General features: G+C 37.8%; 1 protein-coding gene across 5 annotated transcripts in view; it reads right to left on the bottom strand.

The window, feature by feature from the left end:
* PDE11A (phosphodiesterase 11A) overlaps positions 1-24,581 on the bottom strand; it is a 571,707-nt gene that overhangs the window by 218,674 nt on the left and 328,452 nt on the right. For all 5 annotated transcript variants that reach the window (XM_072612423.1, XM_072612422.1, XM_072612427.1 and 2 more), the window contains one exon: positions 8,101-8,233. In XM_072612423.1, coding sequence (XP_072468524.1) covers positions 8,101-8,233 — 133 coding nt within the window. The remainder of the gene's footprint in view (positions 1-8,100; positions 8,234-24,581) is intronic.

Below are 24,581 nucleotides of genomic sequence, written 5' to 3' on the forward strand. Positions count from 1 at the left end.
CCATTCTTTAAACTTCAATCCCTTGGGACAAATCCTTGATTTCTTTTCTTTGGTTAAGGCCTAGGTATCTAGGTGGTGCAGAGGATAGAGTGCCAGGCCCAGAGTTGGCCAAGTCACTTAATCCCATTTGCCTCAGTTTCTTCATCTATAAAATGAAGTAGAGTAGGAAATGGCAAGCCACTCCAATATCCTTGCCAGGAAAACCCCAAACGGGCATCACATAGAATCAGACATGATTGAAACAAATGAACAACAAAATGAAGGCTTAGTCTACAGCAAACAATTAAGTGGAATAAAATTGAAAATGGCTAGCAAGGTAAATCTCCTAAATCTAGGGTTCTCGTGTCTTGGACCCCTCTTACAGCCTGCTGAAGGTTATATAACTTTTCTAAGACTAATGGAAGGAGATGCTATTGTTATTTTTATTATTAGCATCAATAATAAATTTTTGCTAGAGGTTAGTGAAAACAAAGATGTATTTCTTTTCCTATCCAAGTTCATGAACTGCTTGAAATCTATCCACCAACACCATGGGAGTCTACAAACTCCAGGTTAAGAATTCTTGTTCTAGACAAAGGCAATGGATAATTCTGACATAAAAACAAGAGGATGAAATAATTCACGTTATAACATGATGGAAGGAGCTCAGTTTTTGGAGGTAGAAGACCCTCATTGAATCACGGCTCTTCCACTTAGTAGTAATTGACACAAATCATTTAACCTCTCAATTTCTTTATTTGTAAAATGTGGATAATAACGATCATATCTCTTCAACTGGTTGTTAGAAGGATCAAAGATGATAATATATGTAAAATTCTTTTAGAACACTATATAAATGTGAGATATTAGCAATGACATACATATAGGTACATAGCACATATTTAAAAGGCCTTAAATTTTTATGTGACCAAATGAAATAACACATATACAAATGCTTTTCAAACTTTACAGTACTATATAAATGCTAGCTATCAATATCATTATTACTATCCCCTATTTTTAACCTCTATTCTTTTCCCATGCATGGTAACATATCATCTGCAGAATTCATATATGAATAAAGGGATCACAGTCCTTGTCCTTAAGAGATGTGCCTTCTCAAGGAGAAATACTAAAATGAAACACAAAAATTCAATCAAGTACCTATATTCAGCATCTATAGTTCAGTCAATCTGAAATGCATGACTTCATCTGGATAGACACTCTCACTGCTGACTCAGATGGCAAGCCCTTCCCTCTGCTCCTTAGTAGATGAGCTCATTAGTTGTGGCCAAAAAAATTCAACGTCTGGTAGCCAGGCTTCTGGTGAAAAGCCTCAACACATGTAATCAAGTGAATCTTCAATTGACAGACACATACTATTGACAGAGCAGAACTTGCCAAAGCTGGGGGTTTATGGGTATAATCTGCCAGAACTTGGAGTCACCCTTACACTAAGAGGAGACATATCAGAATAGGACTTTTATGGAAGCTGGGCCCCCACAAATATTTTCTAATGAACCATGTTTTAATTAGTACTTTTTTCATCCAGTCCAGGTTATTTTTCTGCCCAAAATATAAAGTAAAAAAATGTAAGACTTTTTTTTTAAAAAAAGAAACAAGCGTGGTCTTCATAGTTTTTCCAGGTACTTTGACAGAAGCTCAGGAGACTTCATACCCTGGTAAAGGCACCAAGGACAGCGCTTTGCATCCAGCAGTAGATGTTTATAGAACTGAATTGAAGCAAAAACAGACTGTGACTGAGAGGAAGAAATGGAGTTGTGTTCTGAAGGAACCTTATTGGTGTCTGATAGTCTCCACTGGATGGATCTTTCTGTGAGGACCAGAACTTTCTTTGGTTGGCTGCTCTATTTCCTTAAATTTTCTGATACATTGGGGACCCAATTGGACATAAGCTCCCCAAAGTCAGGGACAGTAGCCTCCCTATCTTGTTAAATGAAGAAGGACTGAGAAAAGCTCATAACACCTGAGTCACCCTATTATATTAAGACAAGCAGTAATAATAATAGCAAACATTTATACAGAGATTTAAGATTTGTAAAGTGCTTTACATATGTTATCTCATCTGATCCTCCTAATAACTCTGTGAAGTAGCTACTATTATTACTCCCATTTGTTAGATGAGCAAACTGAGGCAGACAGAGGCTTAAGTGACTTGCCCAGGGTCACAGAGTTAGTAAGTGTCAGAGGCTACATCTGAACTCAGGTCTACCTGACACCAGGTCCAGCGCTTTGCCTACTGCAACACCAAGTTGCCTCCAGAAGTCTTCCCTCACTTCCCACTCCCCACTTTTTAGCATGAATTAACATGGTCCCCAGGCCCAGGCTCTTTGCTCCCTTCCCCCAGTGCTTGGTCCTCTTGGACCCAGATATTCACCTTATAAGAACTCATCAAGAGTCTCTGGAATTGGGTACTTTCAGCACATATGATCAGTTCCCACCATGACTGTCTTTCATTTTGTAATAGGTATGTCCCCTCAATAAAGCTGACCTGCTTTCCTGTCATTTTGTTTGCTTTGTGTTTCCTTGTACTAGATTTTGGTATTATGAACCTTTCTAAAACCATATTATGACATTTAATGTTTGTATCCTCGGTCCTGAGGCTAGTGCCTTGCACCTAGCAGACATTAAGAGGAAAAAGGAGATAGATGAAAACAATCGTGCTGCTATGGACCACTTTGGTAGTAGATGCCATGAGCATGGTTCCAGGATTTCCTCCATCAGCATTCTGCCAGCTCTGACAGCTGGAGTGGAAGAGAAGGATGCTGGAAATTATCCATTGTTAGGAGTTGATAGGATAGGAGAGAGAGATTAACTGTCTCTTGTTCTTGCTAACTAATGAATCCTTACTCAGGTCAAGGAGGTCAGTTTTATATTATTCCCAATTTACAAGTAGGGAACATAGGAAAGCAAGAAATTTTCCCAGCAGTCTGAGACCTAGAATTTTGAAACATCTGAGCAGCATCTCTGAGTACTTAGTCAGAGTGCCTTACGTTTTGCCACCGATAAGTAACAACAGGGTTATGATAGCCAGGAAAAATTATGGGCACATATCCCAGACACAGATGAGGAAAGAAATCAAACATCCTCAGATAAACCTAACAGAGTTCCTCAAGGTGCCATATATCTCCAGGCAAGCTCTTCCCCTGGAGATTATTTTCAGCGAGGCATCTGAAAGACTGGCCTTCTCTAAGAGCATAAAGCAATTTAGTTTTCAGTTGCATTAGCCTTTTGTCTTGAAGGAACATGGTTATATAGCATTTTAACTTGTGAAGTCATTTGAAGGACTTAACGCTATGTCTCCTGTTTCACATCATCTTAATAGGAAATATGGCAGGTAAAGGTGGGCTCAGTCTTTTGGTTGAGGGCTTTGGTTCTGTAGGTCACTTTAGGCCCTGAGTACGCTGAGGGTTGACAGCTGTCACTCTGGAAGAATGTGTTGGAAGGATTCCCCAGACAGGAGGGAGAAATCTTATGCTGACAAATTGCTTTCCTTGTTCAATAATGAGTCATTTTGGCAAGAACCCTTTCCTTTCACTGTCCTAGAACACAGAGATTAAACACAAATCTTTCCCAAGGAAAAACTCTCTCACAACCAAGTATACATTCTCAAATGCTTTCTGTCTTAAATCAAAGAGCAGCATACACAGATAAGTATAAAAATCATCTTATGATAGAACTATGGTTCAATATTAGCTGTACAGCAGCTTGAAGGCACATGCACAAGACAGCCCATTCCAACATTCCATTCCACTAAGCACCTTCTACCAGAAGGACACCATACATATCTGGTTAAGGAAATACCATGTATTTTTGGGCGGGGGGGGAGAGAGAGAGAGAGAGAGAGAGAGAGAGAGAGAGAGAGAGAGAGAGAGAGAGACAGAGACAGAGACAGAGACAGAGACAGAGACAGAGACAGAGAGACAGAAACAGACAGAGACAGAGACAGAGACAAGAGAATGCTAACAATTTAGGGGCTCCCCAGAGACCTCCAATAGGAAGTAACACTTTGGAGGAACAACAGGAAATGGATTGAGGTGATGAGGGAGGATGCTCCAGGCATAGGGGATAGCCTTTGCAAAGATATAGCTTTATTTTATTTCTAGAAAAGCTGCAAATTTCCTAATTTTTAACCCACTCCTTTCTGTCTGCAAGCACCATTTCTTCTAATCAACCCAGAGAATGTAATCTTTCTGACAAATTTACAGAAAATAATTGTCGTCCTTTGTGCTTGACGGCTCTTACTTTTCTTTTTTATAGCTAAAGTAGGTAGCACCCTTATTGTCATGTACTATAAGTTTGAAACAAATGTAATATGGCTGTCATTAATCAGTCCATGACATATTCAAAGCAGATCTTTAGACCCAGCAGGGAGATGGCGTATTTAAATTCCCCATGTCTTGTTATCCAAAAGTAGTCCCATGGCATGAACTGTACTTGCTTTAATGCATCTGTTGGCAAAAAGCAGTAGCCATATGATTTGATGCCTCACTTGTATTTAACTGAAAACTGACACTGTTGTATATGTCTCTCAGCTCACTCTGGAATGATGCTTCTCAAATAACCATCTATCCTGCAGGCTACTTAAAGAGAAGGGAGAGGGAGTGAAGAGTAGGAGAGGAGGGGAGAGGGATTAACATTTTTCCTCTTTGATACTTCCTCTAATATATTTACTTGATAACAAAGAAATACTAATCAAAGATTTCCTAGTTCTTGAGAGTAAGCTCTCCAACTTGTCCAGAAAAGTTTATTGAGACTTTTGAGAGATGACTGGGAGAGTTTCTTGGTGAAATAATCACTATAGAAACACATAATTTATTTATATTTTTTTTCCTTAAAACCCAGGAGGAAAGAAAAATTACGAAAGTCAAAATGACAAAAGTGTACTTATCATAATACCACAGTACTGGAGCTAACTTCAATTTCAAGATGACTTTCCACGTTCAGGTCATAGGATCAAAGTGTTGTTGGGGTTCAGGGAGTCTTTGCAATGCGTCTCTTCTGGGAAAGGGTCTGCTCTAGGAGTTTCAGAGGATCCAGGACAAATAAGCAACAGTTCCTTACCTTCAGTGAAATTATATTAAACTTGTAGGTTCAGGTGGTGCATCCTAACTGCAAGGAAAACTGAGGCTACTTAAGCTCGGGAGTTCTGAGTTGTGATGGACTATGCCTACCAGATGTCTGCACTAAGTTGGGTATTTATATGGCGACTCTAGTTGCAAGGGCTACCAGTTTGCCTAAGGAGGAGTGAACAGGACCATGCTAGAAAGGAAACAGATCAAATTGCTCATCATCGTCCATAGTGAGATTGGGATATTAGCACCCTCTATGTTTCCAGTCTGGGAGAGATAGGGAGACCCATTCGTAAGAGGGGAAAATCAAACTTCAAGCCAATTGTATCAGAATTAATAAAATGTTGGGAAGATTTATAAAGATTATGTCTAGTTGATATCATTCATTATATCGTTTGTACCTAGATAGTCCTCTTGAAATATCTTATGAGTTCAAATTTTTAAAAATATAGTCGTTCTCAGCACAGAGAAGCCATTTAATAAATGTTTGTTATTGGATTCAGTTATGTCTATAAACCTAAAAAGATCTTTAGATGTCCCTGTACAACACTCAGTGCACTGCCCTGCACATAGTAGGTGCTTAATAAGTGCTTATTGATTGACTGGGCTATTAACTTGTCATATCATACACATATAGATAGCATTGATATGTGGCAATCAGTGTTAGAATGTAGCTTCTAAAGCCAGGGATCACATCGTAAAGCAGAATTCGATAAAGTGTTACACTTTAGGAATCAGAAATACCTGGGTTTGTATCCTGTCTTAGAAATGTGTAAGCCTGGCTAAGACATTTAACCTCTCTGAAATTCAATTTCACCATTTCTAAAGTTGGGATAAGAACAGTACCTAGATCCTATAGGTATTGTGAGGACCAAATGATAAATGTACGTAAACTGCTCCCCAAATCTTAAAGGGCTATTTAGATGACAGTTATTATCATGTTTGCTGTGGAAAGGCAGTGTTCATTGTTAATGGTCAGAGGGCTGATGTGGAAAAAGAAAGAGCTAGGTTCAAGTTCTGCCTTTGAAACATACTAGCTCTGGGCATGTCACTTAACTCTTACGTGCCCTAGACAGCTCTCTAATATTTTAAGTTAGTGATCGGCAACATCCATGACTGCTTTGGAAGGAGTTTTCACACTGGGAGTTCCTAATATGGAAAAAAAATCATTTAATCACACACATACATATATATTTACACATATATACACATATATTTACACAAACACACGTATATACACATGTATATATGTATTATTTATGTATTATATACATTGTACTATGTTTGTATGTGTATATCTGCATGTGTATGTGCACATCTGCATGTGTATGTGCACACATATATCCACATAGGACACTCTGCCTACACAGCTGGAGAGCCCAGTTGGAGATGGAGCCTAGAGACCAGAAGCACCCTGTGAAGCATGACAACATTGTGGGTCTGGGCCAGCTACTTATGTGAATACTCCCTGATCAGAAGCCTAGGGGCACAGGGCAGAGCTGAAGGGCCAGGTTAGAAGCTGAGGTCACAATACAGAAACATGAAATAAAGATGACTGAGGAATAAAGGTCAAAGCAAGGAGGTCACACATTTTAGGCGGTAGCGACAGACAGTGCAGAGGTCTATGCGAAGCAGCAAATAGGCCACTATGACTGGATCATAGTGCATGGAGGGGAATGATATATTTCAAAAAATCAGTGAAGGCTTGAACCAGTGGCAGGGAGATTAACACCCCCCAAATTCCCATAAGGGTAACTGGAGAGCCCCAGGGGGAGGAGTGAAATGGGACATAACATGTAACAGCCAACATGTGACGCGATGCAACACGTGACAGAAACACAATGTGATGTGTGTGACAATCCATGTCCTATAGGTATGACATGACATGACATGTAACATGACACAGCATGATGCAGCATGATGTGTAGTGGTATATTACATGTGAGTATCATGACATAAACAGAGCATGTCATGTGTGTCATATAGATTAATGCAATATAACATGTAACACCAAAATGTTGTACTGCATGAAACATGACATACAACACATCACAATGCATAAGAACATATCTTATATGTGTGCCATGACAGTATTCCAATATGTTGTGTGTGCATGCCATGATGTGACATATGCATATGTGAATGGCATATGGCAGCATATTGTATGAGCATGCTATGACATGGTATGGCATATGTATAACAAGACATATAAGTATAAAAGCATACTGTATATATATATATCATGACATATGCATGTCATGACATTACATGACATATAGCAGCATATCTTATTGCATGATATATTACATGTGCATGGCATGATGTATAGGCATAACAGCATAATGTAGAGTTACTGTATATATGTATGTGTGTATGTATATATGTACATATATACATATATATATATTGCCTCTCTCATTAGAACATAAATTCCTCAACATCAAGGATGAATTCAGTTTTGTTCTGAGATCCTCAGCACTTAATAAATGCTTTTTAATTCATTCATTCATGCTCAGCCGCAGTGCTGTGTTCTTCAGATCCACATAGCCACTTGTACTATCGCTCCCCAAACCACTTTGGATTCCTCTTGTGTATATCCTTTATATTCTTATATGTGCACATATTGTCTCTTTCACTAGAATATATGCTCCATCAGGTCAGGGACTGGTTCACTTTTGTCCTTATATCTCCTGGCATCTACCACAGTGCTTGGTGTAGGTGTTACATAAATATATATTGATTGATTAATATTCAAATTAACTGAGTTTAAAACTATAGTTTTCTTCAGTTAAGCACAAGTGACATTAGACCAAAAAGATGGCAGCAACCTTACTAGGAAATAAGGCAGAATCTGGAAATTTTCTCTATCTTTCAGATACCAATGCAAATGTTAGAGCTCTGAACTTAAAAAGATATCAAAGCAAAAGTATAAATTCCAGCAATGCCATTCTTCTGTTTGACATTAGCTTTTGTTATTACACATGGCACACAGCGTGAACCGAGATGGAAATGAAAGAACATCTCTTACTTCGGCATCCAAGCGAGGATCCTGATAAGCATCGGTAATGTTCACTGGAAGGCCGGTGGAAGCTACCAGCTCAGCAATGCTATTGTTGATGAGCCAGTCTGAATAGGAGGATTTTTCCATGCTGTCTTTGAAACTGTCAGAAAGGTTTTGGGAGGAGGAAAAAAAAATAATTCAATCAACCAATCAAAATCAGTCCAATTTAAAGTGGACTATATACTATGCAGACCCATTTCCTAACAGTTTCATCTATAACAATTAAGAGGGGATGAGTGATGTTAGGAACAAAGCATTAGCCAAAACTCTAGAAAGATCTTACCAGCCATGGGGCTTTTTTTTTTTTTTTTTTTTTAACACTGGGTGTGCATATTTTCCACAGACCAGAAGTAGCAGAGACTCCTTTGAGGCCACTCTGATTGGTACAGAAGTTTTGACCTGCTCTGTTTTCAGCCTGACCAGTTCTCTCCGAAAGCAACCTCCTGGAATCCTGCTCCCTGGAGATCACTATATTCATGCTAGATTTGAGGCAGACACCTTCATGTTTAGCCCACAGCAGACACCTACACTCAAGAGATTTGATAGCTTCAGACTCCTCAGGAGAAATGATTGCAGACGTGCACTGCCACACCCAGCACCTGGCATCATGTTACAAATCTCTCCCACACTGTTTGCAATTTGCACCTTTAGCATAAGCTAGGTATCTGTTGACTGTGTTTATAGGAGCCCAAAACATTCAGACGAAAAATTAAAAATTCAGATAATTATCTGGATTGATAACAATTTTTTCCTCTTCCTCTTTTTTCTTAATTGTTGTTATTTTATAGGATGGGTTTCTGAGATGAGGGAGGGAAGATGTATATTAGACAATATAAAAAATCAATAGTCTACCTTAAAGAAACTGAAATTAAGAAAAATTTAAAATCAGTACATCAATAAAGCATCTTAACTCCCCCCTCCATTTAATTAGCCAAATTGGAAGAATGATTTTGTCTTAGTCATATGTACTAAAGACCTGGGAAGAACAGTAAAATGGCTGTTTTCAAAAATATTGAGAAATTCCAAATATTGTAGAGTTAACACATCTGAACTAATCAGTTTATGACTGTTACTGTGAAAATGAGAAAGGAAGGAGCTGCAATTTCCCTAGCATGAGAACTTAATATGTCCGTCTATGACTAGTAGATAAATTCTATTGAGTTGCCACATAGAGGTTAAGGGACTTGACGGCATCACAGAGTTGGTATTGGAGGTAGGATATGAACCCTTCTCCGCCTGATGCCAAGTCTAGTCTTCTATTCATTTTACCTCACTGCCTCTCTACTCTGGTTATATTTGCATGAATCTTTTTAGTCTCAAATAACTTTTCTCAACATAGTCACATTTCCTAGTTAGAAAATCTAACTTACTAGGTTGCTTCAACTCAACCAAAATTGATAAATAATGACTCCTTGCCTCTAGAGTCTGACAATCTAGCTTGGAGAGATGAGTAATAAATATACAAAAAATTGAAAACAAGTTCATGATAATAGAAGAGATGACACATTAATAGATTAAAAACAATAATAATTGTTTCTATATAATGCTTTGAAGAACATAAAGCAATGTATATAATGTATATACATTATATTACCTACGTTGTCTCACTTGGTATTATCTCATTATCTCATGATGATTCATGAACCAAAGACAAGGGATAAACAAGTGTTAAGGAGTGACAGAAGAATGACAAAGAAATTGCTTTAGGCTGGAGTAGTCAAAGAAAGTTTCACAAAGGAAATAGGATTTGAGCTGTATCTATGGGGATTTGTTTTATTTTATTTTTAATTTATAGAATAAAACAAGCTTTTCCGTAACATAGTACAGTAAAAGAATTGTCCATGAAACTACAAATCTATTGCGTACAACTTACTATTCCTCTTAAATATAAAATAAAGTTATCGTGAAAAATTTCTTTTTTTCTCTTCCCTCCCCCATTCCCAGAGATAGCTACTATTAGGCACAAATATGTATAGATATGTAAAATCGTTCTATACATGTATTTATCAGTTCTTTCTCTGGATGCAGATAAAGTCTTCCTTCATAGGTCCTTTGTTATTAACTGGGGTATTTAGAATAGTCAAATGTGTATATTCTTAAACTGGAAAGTACACAGAAGAGTACATCCAGGGTGGTGAGGGGTTTTGATGGGGATAGTTGAAGGGACTATGTACATGTTTAACTTAGAGAATAGAAGACTGGAATTGGGGGAGGTGTAGTGGGGGGAGGTAGAGAGGATAATATGATACTCATCTTCAAGTAGTTGAGGGGTTGTTACATGGAGGAGTGAACAGGATTACTCTATTTGGTCCCAAAGAACAAAACCAGGAGCAATGGATAGAAAAAGAAAAGAGGCTAGGACTGATTTCAGAAAAGGCTTCCTAAACATTAGACCTATCCAAAATTTGCAAAACACATGAAGGAGAAAGAAATGATAAATAGATGTATAGAATGTGTGTGTGTGTGTGTGGCCATCTCTAGGGTGGGGGGGAGAGAAAAAAAGGAAAAAAATCATATATGACTTTATTATATATTTAAAAGGAATAGTAAGTTGTATATAATAGATTTGCAGTTTCATGTGCAATTATCTTTTTTACTATATTATGTTATGGATGCTTGTTTTATTACATAAGTTGAAATAAAATAAAAACTTTTTTAAAATTAAAAAAGGGTATAGTAAAATAAAAAAACATTTGAATGGACTGCCTCAGAAGGTGGTGGGATCAGCCTTCTTCAAGGTGTTTAAGCAGAGGCTGGACAATCGCTTTTCAGGCATGTATGTTATAGTGAGAATTCCTTTTATGTATGAGTTGGACTAGATCATCACAGAAGTCCCTTCCGACTCTCAAAGTCTGTGATAATATTTAGCCAGACAAAGTGTTAATATTTTGCTTGGACTTTCCGTGATTGGCTCCCTATGATTTAATTTATCTGTCTGTGGAACTGATCTGGTCAACTCCACAGTATCTAACATAGTTTCATAGGCACATAAATTAACAGTCAGAAAGAGTAAGTGCCCAGAGAAGATCAGGAAAGCTGCCTCATTACTCTGGGGGACTATGTCGTGTGCTGACCCCTCTGCATCTGTTTTATATCCCCAAATATTACTCAATTCTACTCTTAAGGCAAAGTCACCCAACTTTGAACTCAAATGTTTCGAAGTAATTCCTTTTAACTTCAAGAAAAGTTAATTTTGTACTTACCACCTTCAATTTGATTCTGGGTATATGTCTCATAACTTACAAAGTAAATTATCTGGAGAGTAGTAAAATCCCCAAATTCCTTCTTTTCCCTCTCCCCCTCCCTCCTACTCTCTGCCTTCCTTCTTTCCTCCTTCCTTCCCTCTGTCCCTCCTTTTCTCTCTCTCCATCTCTCTCTGTCTCTCTCCTCTCTATCTCTCTCCCTTTCTCTGTCTCTGTCCCCATCTCTCTGTCTCTCTCCATTCTCACCAAAGGAGCTAAAGTGAATTTTAACAAGCTCATACAACTAGACTGAAAAACTAAATATGAGTGTGTTTTCAGTATTTAACAATGTGGTGGCCTTAATCACAAGCTAGATTCAGAAGAACTATGGTCAAATCCCACCTTCATCATTTACTACCTATGTGAACTTGGGCAAATCAAAATAAAAAATGTGGACTTCTGTTTTCCCTTAACCTTTTCCATCTTTTCCTTTCTTCTTCCTTCCCTCTCTCCCTTCTTTCCTTTCTTCCTTCATTCTTCTCTTCTTTCTTTCATTCTTTCCTTCCTTCCCTCTCTCCTCCCCTTCCCTTCTTCCTTCATCCTTCCCTCCTTCTCTCTTTCCTTCCCTTTTTTCCTTCATCCTTCCCTTTCTTCCTTCTTTCCCTCCTTTCCCTCCTTCCCTCTCCCCTCAAAACCCACTTTCTTTTTTTAAATTTTTATCATAGTTTTATTATCAGATTTTCAATTATGGAATACATTTCTTGTTCATGTCCACTTCTTAGAATCTAGCTTTCTCCGAGTTTTCTCAAATGCTACTTCCTCTGTAAAGTTTTTCCTGATCCCAAAAGTTGTTATTCTCTCTCTTCTCAAAATATCCTGTTTTTCCTTGTTTTCTTTCATGCTCTATCCCCAGATAGAGGGTAACCTTCTTCAATCCTTGGACATTTTTTAGTTTGACCTTTCTATCCCCAGCACTTGTTTTCAATGGGAAGCTTTCTCACCACTGATCAGTAACTGAGCTATAATTGGTCTCAGAAAATAACTTGGGGTTTTGAGAGGTGAACTCAATCAATAAACCAATAAACATTTATTAAATGCCTACTGTGTTCCAGACATTGTGATGAGCCTCAATGTCACAGAGCCTCATGTATCAGAGGAGGCATTTTTAACACAGTTACTCCTGACTCTTAGATAAACTCTTTATCCATTGTAACATCCTGCTTCTCTTGACTTGTATATATTACCTGGCAAATAAATCTTTATTCAATATTTGTATCAGAACCTTTTCAACTTAGATCATTTCTCCTTCTCTGAACTTTTGTAAAAGCAAGCACCCCGACATACATAGGAGAGCCTCCTATACAGGTTTTTAGATCTGCTTTTCTGAAAGGAAAGCAACTTTTGAGGGGTCAACGATCACTTTGATCAAGCACATGCATCATTCACTTAGTTCAGCGGAAAAAGTCAGCATCCTGAACTTCAGAGAAAATACAGAAAAATCAAAAACAATAGACATGCTTCCAACCATCTGACATAAACAATACATACCCCACAGATCAACAGACAGATCCAACTGTCTGACCATTACATACATACATAGTTACCAGAGAGAGAAGCACCAACATCTGAATTTCAAAGCCAGGGGGCTTCTTAGTGGCTTCTCAGAGTCTCATCTGGCACACAAAGCTTCTTCCAAAAAGAAAGCCCCCCCAAAACCACTTTCTTATAAAGGATAGTTCTGAAAGGTGGTAGAGTAAGGAAGATGAGGATATCTAGGTGAAATTTTTAAAAAACACAAAAAAAATGTATTGATTTTTAAAAAACTGCCTGAGCCTGGGTTTCCTCAAATATAAAAAGAGGAGCTTGGGCTAGACATCTTCTGATGTCCTAGCTCCTGATTATAATTCTGTGGTCTCCACAATATTTAAAGCACCTCAAAAGAGACTGCAAGGTATAGTAGCAAAGGCATTGTATTTGGAATTAGGGAACCTGGGTTTGAATACTAATTCTATCACTTATTATTTGGGTGACCTTGGAAAAAATTACTCAACCACTCTGGGCTTTTTTCATCTGTAAAACAAGCAGACTGGTCTAAATGAGGGACTCTTCACTATGTGTCATGAACCCCTTCAGCAATCTGGTGAAGCCTATGGACTTCTTTTCAGAATGAGGATTTTCATGCATAAAATACATAGAATTACAAAGGAAAACAATTAAATATAGGTATCAAAAGCTTTTTAAAAGTTCATGGACCCTTTGTTAAAAGCTCCTCAGAGTGGAATCTTTAAGGTTGTTTTCCAGTTCTAAATTCTTTCCTTCTATCAAATACATAACTCATACAGAGAGCTAATTCTATCACAAGCTTGTAACATGATATTCATGGACAGAAATCATCATGGAGCATAAATCTCCCCTAAAATCTTTTAGTGCCTCTCACAAAATAAAACTGATTCTGGGTTCTCAGAGGGCATACTAGAAGAGCTAAGATTCACTCTTGTAACAAATTCCAAATTCCACCTGATGAGGAGAGTTGTACTTTCTGACTTTGCTTTATACCTATAACTGTGGTCTAGACAAGTCACTTAACCTTTCAGTACCTCCAAGAAACTTTCTAAGACTAATTCACAGAAGATCTTCATCTGTGTTGCTACAGCAATTCCCTGCACAGATGAAATCACATGGTCAATTAGGGTCATAAAAAAACCAAAGCATTTAATGTTTGGATTTTTGGATCTAACTGAAAGCACTGTAGGAGAATGATTATATTTTGGAACTGCATCAAAAGCTGACAGTGAGAATGAAGAAGATTCTAGAATATTCTAAATTAGTCCAGTGATGGTGAAAGGCAGTATTTGTAGAATGATGCAATATTTGTCAATAGGAGAAAATTACTGGCAAAATCTGCTTGAGCTTTTCTGATGCCCCAGAGATAGAAAGAAATTTCTTATCATTCTTGGCCTAATGAAAGATTCTGTATTTTATGTGATTTTTCACTTGCTAGTGAAAGGCCACCAGGGTGTTGAAAATCAGTCTTTTCCCAACTACTTATGATCCAATAAAGTTTTCCTATGGTATTTAAAAGTGAAGTCACAATTCTCAAATTGATAGTACGAGAGCAGAGTTTTTACCTAATAATCTCTCCCAATGCTGATCTACAGAGGGGAAATTAGAAGAAAAGGGCCACCCCTTTATGTGTCTCTAACCAGCGCTCTGCTTCGTAGAATGCACTTAAGAACAGTGCTGCAATACTTCCATAGATGTGTGGCCTAATTGATTTTTTGGGAGGAGGGTTGTAATATACTTTGTATTTTCTTATACGTACAAGCTATTTCTCTACTCCTTGCACATCAGTACAATTGAATCTCTTTGGGTCAAGGATAATTTTGTTTTTTTGTCTGTCTGACCCCAGTGTGCCTTGCACATATGGACCAGGCTAGGGACTGGCCTTGTGATTTCAGGGATATAGGAAACTCCTGCTACTAATCACAGGTCAGCACCTTTCTTGCAACTTAGAATCTTAGAGTTACCTAGTACTAAGTCAGTCAGCAAGCATTTATTAAGAGTTTACTATATGCTAAGTGCTTGGGATACAAAGAAAGGCAAAAATAGTCACTACCCTCAAGGAGCCCACAGTCTAGTAGGGGATACAATATGGAAGAATAATGTACATACAAGATCTGCATTGTGTAAATGAGAGGTAACTAGGTGACACAGTGGATAGAATGCTGGCCCTGCAGCTATAAAGTTCTGAGTTCAAATGTCACCTCAGACATTTACTAGCTGTGTGATCCTGGGTAAGTCACTTAACTCTGTTTGCCTCAGTTACCTCATCTATAAAATGAGCTGGAAATGGAAATAGTGAACCAAGAAAACTCCAAATGGGGTCACAGAGAATCAGATGTGACCACAACGACTCAACAAAAATAGGAATGAGAAGCTACTAGCATTAAGAGGGGCTGCGAAAGTCTTCTTGATGAAGGTGGGGATTTTAGCTGAGACTTGAAGGAAGATAGGGGAATCAGAGTTGGAGATGAAGAAAGAGAGAATTCCAGGCATGGGGGACAGCCACTGAAAATTCAGACTGAGAGATATGAGGAACAGTAAAGGAGATGAGTATCACTGGATTATAGTAAATCTTTGGATGAAGAGTTCAAGGAAAGGGAAGTTTAAAAAAAATACATATATAGATATTTGTACATATATACATACATTCCTAGATACACACACACACATACACACACACACACACACACAGACACATACACACATATATTTGGATAACATAAAGGACTTGCTCTCAGTTGATTGTTACTACCTAAAATGGACTCCAAGTCTAGGAAACTACAATTTTATAGGATTAAACATGCAATCTTGGCAGACACTGGATTTTGGGATCTCTCTCCCAGAAGTAGCATTTACATAAAAGGACTATAGGGTAGGTCCTCATTCATCTGTGAATATATTCCATATGTAGCATGCCTGCAGACTTCAAAAAGAGCTCCATGTACAGAGATGTATCAACTTTCATAGGTATATCAGAATACTGTCATATTAAGCCTACAACATTATTCATAAAATATAGACACCCATAAGGCTAAGGCCAATGAGTGTATGGCAGACATGGAGGCTGGTGAGTTGAAGGGTAATCTAGAGAAGGGAGATTTTAAGTCATATAATCCAAAGATACAAAGAAAAAACTTTTAGGGAAAAGTCTATTTTTTCTTTTTTTGCAGATTTTGGAATAGCCAATAACAACCCCTCCGCCCCAAAATGTTTAGTATCGACAGTTGCATGAAAAGCCATTTAACTGGTACACTTTAGAAATCTCTCTGAAAGAATTGTCAGTAAATAACAAAATACAAAATACATGAAGAAGGCAGTGTGTAATTTATACATCCATGTATGTTGCTCAATTGTTTTTAGTCGTGTCAGATTCTTCGTGACTGTACTTGACGTTTTCTTGGCAAAGATGCTGGAGTGGTTTGAAATTTCCTTCTCCAGCTCATTTTACAGATGAAGAAACTGAAGCAAACAGGGTTAGTGTTAAACCAGAAGTCACACAGCTAGTAAGTGTCTGAGGCCGTATTTGAACTCACAAAGATGACTCTTGCTGACTCCAAGGTTGGCACTCTATCCATTGTGCCACCTAGCTTCCTTCCATATGTATATAAACACACATGTATATATACATACACACATATGAATGTAAATGTATTTATGTATACATATATGTGTACATATGTCATTGAATTTTAGATTTGGAAGGCACCTTAGAGGCGAACTACTCCAATATTAATGAGATAAAGATTCCCTTCTTCAAAACATCTCAACAAGTGGTCATCAGGCTTTTGCTTGAAGAATTCCAGTGAAGGGGAAATCACTTCCTACTGGAGCACGTCATTCCACTTTTGAATATGTATGTGTATGTGTATATATAAGCAGATGTCCTACCTCCCAGGGTTGTTGTGAGGATCAAATGAGATATTAAATGTAAAGTACCTAGTATAGTGCCTGGCACACAGCAGGCTCGGTGTAAATGTTATATTTCTGGTTTTTTACTAAGGCTTTTGTTTTTTTCTCTGTTCTCATTAGAGAGGAAGGGAAAGGGAACAAGCATTTATTAAGTCACTACTATGTGCCAAGCACTGCTAATTGCTTTACTCTCATTTTATCCTTATAACAACCTTATGAAATAGATGCTATTGTTATCTCATTTATTATTTACAGTTGAGGAAACTGAGGCAGGCAGAGGTTAAGTGATTTGCTCTAGATCACACAGCTAGTGTCTGAAGCTGGATTTGAACACAAGAATTTCTGAGTTCAGCCTCAGGGCTCTACTTACTCTGCTATCTAGCAGCCTCAGTACTTATTCCCGTATATTAGTATATTAAAAGTGCAGTGGATAAAAGTGGTGGACCTGGAGTCAGGAAGACTTATCTTCCTGACCTCGAATCCATCCTCAAGACACTCATTGGCTGTGTGGCCCTGGGCAAGTCATTTACCCCCTTTTGCCTCAGTTTCCTCATTTGTAAAATAAGCTGGAGAAGGAAATGGCAACCATTCCAGTATCTCTGCCATGAAAACCCCAAATGGGGTCACAAGGAGTTGGACACAAATGAAAAACAACTAAATGACAGCAAAACATATTAAAAGCACACCGCAGCAATTTATCATTCTGAGAGACTCATGAAGTACATCCTTGATTCTACTCAAGAAACATTTATTAAGTAGCTATGATCTGCTTGGCACTGTGCTAGGTAAAGGAGATGCAAAATGAAATAGCTCCTGCCCTCATGGGGCTCACATTCTCCTGATAGGATGCACCATGTACACAAATAAGTTATTATAAAGCATATTAAAAAAACACAAAGTTTGCTGTTAATCTCTAATGAAGTGTCCGTGATTTAAGTAAACAAACTGTTGAGTTGAGAACAGTTAAGCACAGCCTAGGACTAGTGTAATCATGGAGGAGAATTTTCTATTTGGTATGAGCTCTCATACCCCACCTTTACAGCATGATTACTCTTTATATTTGAAGAATATCCTATTTATACTGATCACAATTTGAGGCACTGAAAGGGCCAGACCAACATACAGCATCTCTATAAGATCTGTGACATATTAAAAACTTCAAGAGACTTAATTTGAGTAATTAATTTTATTAATTATGGCTAGTGAATAATTAACAAAAAAAAATGGTCATTTGGCTTTATCTGGTAGACCAAAAGAGGAATCATGGAACCTTCTTAATGCTTATATGTCCTCGGAAAGAGTAGGTGTTCCTGACAGGTGGCAATCAACTCTGGTTAACAATTAATGAGAGAATGAATATCATAATGAGAGGTGGGCCTGTTCTAATGAGGGGCTGAGGGATGTGACTTTGATCACATCACTCGCTCCCAGACCACCCCCAGCTTCGGCAGTCTAAACAAATGGATCTACCCTCCACCCAAGCTTGCCTTGAAGAGAACACAATGGGTTAGAATTTACCTAGATTAGATTCTTTTTACTCTTTAATCAGAACTAAAATTCCTCAATCAGGAGGGGTCTCTGAACAAGATTGGAAATCATATACCTGGAGGTGGGCAGTCTCATCTATCAGCAATGTCCTTCAGATGCTGGCTGAATAACCTACAAGGGGCTGATCTCTGAACGAGGAAACAGAAAGGGGAAAAATCTTCATCTCAATTAATAACTGATTATTAATATAACAGAGAAATAATCCTTTCTCTCAGACCCAGTCCCTGCCACACTGAGATTATAAAGATTGCTCTCTGAGCTCTGTGCAGTACCTGACCCTGTGGATAACTCTACAGTGCTCTCTAACTGGGGATCAAACTTGAACTTTTTATCAAAAAGAGCAGTCTCATTCTTTATTACTGAACACCAGGAGAGCCCTTCTTCCCCTAGGGCTTCCCTGACAACTCTCCCTGGGCCACTTTATTTGAAGTCCTATGTCAATTAGGGAACAAAAAAGCCCCCAACAAGCCACTACTGCCACACATAGGCTAAGGTCCATGGAGAGGGAAACCAGGTAACTTCAATGGCTAGAGCACTAAACCGTCTCCCACAGTTTTCAATCATCGTGTAAAGGTCATGAAACAAGTTCTTCAGCAGTCAAGACTTTTATGAAACAATGCAAAATAAAAAAAGAGCAGATCTAGAAAAATGGAGGACAAATGAAGGAGCATGAATAGAGAAAAAATCCTGATGGAGGCTTGGGGAAGGATTAAAATAGTATGGATGCTTATGCATTGAAATTAAATATAACCAGTTACTAACCATACAACTGGTTTTTAAAAATTTTATTTTAGACTCATACGTCAGAACACAAATACAGAACAGAGGAAAGAACCAAAACATATCATAAACTTAAGTATTGGAACTTAAATACAAAGTTAAAAAGAAAAAAAAAGCATGTCATGCACATAGCAGAGCCTGAGAAGATTCAAATTATGTAACAACAAATTTTCATTTCAAGAAAGTCTGTATGATAAATAATACTTGTGTTGAAAATTGTCCATCTTTTCTATGCTTCCTGGGGAGTTCTTTTGTACTCTCCTGTGTACTTTCTTATTTTTTCTTTTTTCCCTCCCCCACCCCAAGAAGGCTACAATAAAGTTTAGATATGTTTCTCTATAACTATACATATATACACATATACATAATACATACATATATAGACATATACTTTCCCAAACATATTCCACTCCTGATTTTAGTTTTTTATGTTTGTGTATATCTCTTGTTTCCGATCCCTCCTGTCTCCTCTATTTTACTTTGACCCACTACCTTACCCTCCTATTAATTGCCTCCAAGGATCCCTCCCCTATCCACCCATTCCCATAAACCTAAACACCCTTCTATACTCCACTTTTACATATTCCTTCACCCTTCCCTCTACAGATCCCTCCCTTGTCCTCTCTCCCCTTCCTATGTCCCTACCATTTTATTTCTTCTGAATTTAGAAGGCTTTTTATACTCTTCTAAATATATGTATGTATGTATGTATTGTTCCCTCTTAAACCTGTTCCCGATGAAAGTAGGATTTCAGAAATACCAGCCCTTCTCCACCATCTAATTCTTCTGTATCTATTCTTCCTCTTGCATCTCATTTGTATAAAATAATTACTCTTTTTAGCTGTTCCTAAATGGTTTTACTTTTTAAATTCATATCTTACTCAGGTTTTCCCCAGTCTTACTTATGAGCAACCCAATTATTAATAAGAATCTTATACATTTTACATTATATATGCATACATATGTATGTATATATACATCCTTGTATGTATGTGTATACACACACATACACACATACATATGTGGCAAAAAATAAAAAGTAAACAATCTGTCCTTATGAATCCCTTATAATCAGTCTTTGGCATGTACCTTATATTTCTCTTGGTTCTTGTATGTCAAATCTTCTATTAAGTTCAGGATTTTTTTTTTAACAAAGTCTTAAAAGTCTTGAGAGTTTATCAAATAGTCATTTTTTCCCATTCAGGATAATACTTCACCTTGCAGGGTATGATATTTTTGACCAGAGCCCCAGTTCTTTTGCTCTTCAATATATTATGTCCCAAGACCTGCGATTCTTTAATGTCTCTGCTGCTAGGTCTTGTATAATCTAATTGTGGTGCCACCATATTTAAATTGTTTTAATCTTGATGTTTTTAATATTTTATCCTTGAGCTAGAGGTTTTGGAATTTGACTATGATATTCCTATGAGTTTTCCTCATAGTATCTCTTTTAAGTGGTGATAGATGGATTTTTTTCTATTTCTACTTTTCCCCCTCGTTCTAATGCTTCAAGACAATTTTCTCTAATTATTTCTTGTATCATTGTATCCAGATTCTTTTTTTGATCATAACTTTCAGTTAGTCCAATTATTTTTATATTTTTCTTCTTGTTCTATTCTCCAAATCTGTTGTTTTTCTTATGTTTCACTTTCTCTTCCATTTTTCATTATTCATATTTTGGTTAATTATTTCTTGATCTCTTATAATTTTGCTGGCTTTACTTTGCCCAATTCTAATTTTCAAGGTGCTATTTTGCTTCCTTAAGATTCTGGATCTCCTTTTCTAACCCTGTTTTTCTTGGATTATTATTTTTTCTTTAGTTTTTCCTCCATCTCCATCATTTGATTTTTAAACTCTTTTTTAAGATCTTCTAAAAATTCTTTTTGGGCAAATGACCATTTGATGTTACTCTTTGGGGGTTTCTTTGCTTCAATATCCTCTTCTAAAGATGAACCCCTGTCTTCTCTATTCCCAAAATAGCTTTCTATGTTTGGATTCTTTCTCCTTTCTCTGTGCATTTTTTGTGGTAATAGCTTAATTTTTATAATTACCTCTCACCCTGGAGTATGGGGAATGGTGCCTCTTGTCCCAGATCTTCAGTTCTCCCCTCCTGCCTGGAACAAAAGTCAAATTTCCAACCTCCTGTGTCCCCACAGCCAGGGACATTCACCCCCACTGCTTTTGCACTAACTGGGCATTTGCTGGTTCCTGCTGCTTTTCTCAGCACAGCTGGATCTGGCATTCCTTATCCATAGAGGTTCCCTCAATCTTTCTGAGCTCAAATGCCAAACTCCCCACACTATCCTGGGGGGTGAAAGTTCCTGTGGCTGGGGCTGAGGCAGCCTCTCAAACCTAGTAACCCCAGGGCTTGCCACTTGCTGTTAAAAGGAACCCTAGCCTGGAAGTGTTTATTCTTCATGGGGACCAAACCTCATCCTGAGATTTTACTTCTGATCTTCTCAAATTATCCCAGGAAGACCCAGGATATGCTCCTATTCTTATTTATCTCCACTCACACTTTGTTCACCCTAAGGTGCTATTTTAACTTTTTTGGGGAAAAATTTTGAAAGCTTGGAATTTTCTGACGTACTTCGCCATCTTAGAATCCTCTCCCATACAACTGTTTTTGCTTATTAAATTTTTTACATGAATTATATTGTTTTAAATCAAAAATTTAGTACCAAAAAAAGACAAAAGATAATGGTAAGGAGGGGCAGCTAAGTGATGCAGTGGATAGAGTATTGGGGCTGGAGTCAGGAAGACTTAAGTTCAAATGTGGCCTCACACACTTGATAGCTTTGTGACCCTGGGCTAGCCACTTAACCCTGTTTGTCTCAGTTTCCTCATCTAAATAAGCTAGAGATGAAAATGGGAAAATAACTCCAGTATCTTTGCCAAGAAAACCCCAAATGGGGTCATGGAAATGACTAAAATGACTGAAGAGCAATGGAAAGGAGTATCACAAGTGCCAAGTCTTCTGCACTTGGGCTTTGAAGGATGGAGAGATGTCTTTCTACTTCTTTTCAAGAAGACCTGAGGTCAGTGAACTGCTAACATTATTACTATTATGCCTCTTTCTGAACTAGCAAAGAGCTGGAAACAAAGTGGGTGCTCATGAATGGCAGAAATGCTCTACAAACTATGGAATGTGAATTGTAATGAAAAAGGATTGTTCAGCAAGAAACATAGGAAGATTTGTATGAACTGCTACAAAGTGAAATAAGCAAAAAGAGGACAAAATCATGTGACAATGATAAAGTAAATGAAAATATAACTAAAAAGAAAGCCAATAAGAGTCAATAATGAATGGTCCTAGAAAACAGATAATAAACATATCTTCCTTCTCTTGGCAGAAAGGAAAGGGACTATGAGAGCAGGCTGTCAGATGCAGTCTCTGGATCCATTCTTTTTGCTTGACTCTTTTTCATTGTCACAATGGAGGATTTAATTCATTGATAGTTGGGGTACATGGGGGAGGCATATCCAGAAATGTCAGTGATATAGAAACAAAATGCACCAATAAAGCATTTTAAAACATAATAAATGTGAGTAAAAGAATTATGCCTGAAGATAAACTATGCCTCTCTCCTTTTCCTCTCACTTTAAGCATTGTAGTTTGTCCTTATTCTGTCACAAACTTGTTAAGACGTGCTGACCAAACCACAACCTTTTTATGCTTCAGCTCCTCAATCTGGAAAAGAAATATAATGAGATTCATCACCCATTTGAATCGTGTTTATGCACGTCAGAGAATTTTTATTGTGGAATGCTGCTTTGAAATTCTCAGATGGAAGAAGAAGTCCCAGAAACAAGGACCCGTAGATAAGTGATTTGTGCCTTTAGGCACAGAAGGGGAGAATTCTTGACAAAAAGTGAGGGTAACTTTTGTGTTAACTCAACTTTTCCCAGGACAGGAGAGAATTTCAAGGACCCTTGAACAAGACCGTCTTTCCCAGACTTGAGAGTGATGCTCCAGATAAAATGTGCCAGTCGGGAGGATGGGGAACAGGGTCTTTCCAAGGCCCTTTGGAAGTTCTTTGGCCACCTCCACTTGGTTCTTTTTTTTTTATTTTTTTATTTTGTAATGTTTAACAATCACTGCCATACAATTGTGATTTTATCCCCCCCACCTACCCCCCACTCCCCCCCTCCCTCCCCACGACTGCATACAATTCTGTACAGATTCTACATATACTTTCCTATTGAGTATATTTTCACTATAGTCATGCTATGTAGTCAGACTAAGATAAATGAAAGAAATCGTATAACAAATCAGAACATGATACACAAACACATACACATACACAAACATGATCTGCTACAATATGTGAGTGACTTCCATATTTCTCTCTCTGAGTGTGGCAGGCATTTTGCCTTGAGGTCCTCCATTGGGATTTTTTTTTTTTTTTTGGTAAGAAGTTCTTGTGTTATTACAAAAATCTAAGTCTACCAGAAAAAACTCTCACACACTGTGGTTGTTGCTGTGCATAAAGTTCTCCTGGTTCTGCTCCTTTCACTCAGCATCAGGTCATATAAGTCCTTCCAGGCCTCTCTGAAGTCTTCTTGTTCATCATTTCTTATGGCACAATAGTACTCCATTACATTCATATACCATAATTTATTCAGCCATTCCCCAATTGATGGACATCCCCTTGACTTCCAGTTTTTGGCAACTACATAGAGTGCTGCTATAAATATTTTTGTACATGTGGGACCCTTTCCCATTTTTATGATCTCTTGGGGATATAGTCCTAGTAGCGATATTGCTGGGTCAAAGGGTATGCACATTTTTGTAGCCCTTTGGGCATAGTTCCAAATTGCTCTCCAGAATGGTTGGATGCACTCGCAGCTCCACCAACAATGAATGAGTGTTCCAACTTTCCCACATCCTCTCCAGCATTTATCATTTTCTTGTTCTGTCATGTTTGCCAATCTTATAGGTGTGATGTGGTACCTCAGAGTTGTTTTGATTTGCATCTCTCTAACCAATAGTGATTTAGAGCATTTTTTCATATGATTATAGATAGCCTTAACCTCTTCCTCTGAAAATTGCCTGTTCATATCCTTTGACCATTTATCAATTGGGGAATGACTTGTATGATTATACATTTGGATCAATTCTCTATATATTCTAGAAATGAGGCCTTTATCCCCGAGCTTAGCTGTAAAAATTCTTTCCCAATTTACTACATCCCTCCGGATTTTGGTTGCATTGGGTTTGGTTGTGCAAAAACTTCTCAGTTTAATGTAATCAAAGTTATCCATTTTGCATTTCATAATGCATTCTATCTCTCCTTTAGTAAAGAATTCTTCCCTTCTCCATAGATCTGATAAATACACTATTCCTTGCTTCTCCAGTTTATTCATGGTATCAATCTTTATACCTAAATCATGTACCCATTTGGACTTTATTCTTGTGTACGGTGTCAGGTATGGGTCTATGCCTAATTTCTGCCACACTGTTAT

The sequence above is a fragment of the Notamacropus eugenii genome, chromosome 5, assembly GCF_028372415.1.
Source record: "Notamacropus eugenii isolate mMacEug1 chromosome 5, mMacEug1.pri_v2, whole genome shotgun sequence".
Lineage (NCBI taxonomy): Eukaryota > Metazoa > Chordata > Mammalia > Diprotodontia > Macropodidae > Notamacropus > Notamacropus eugenii.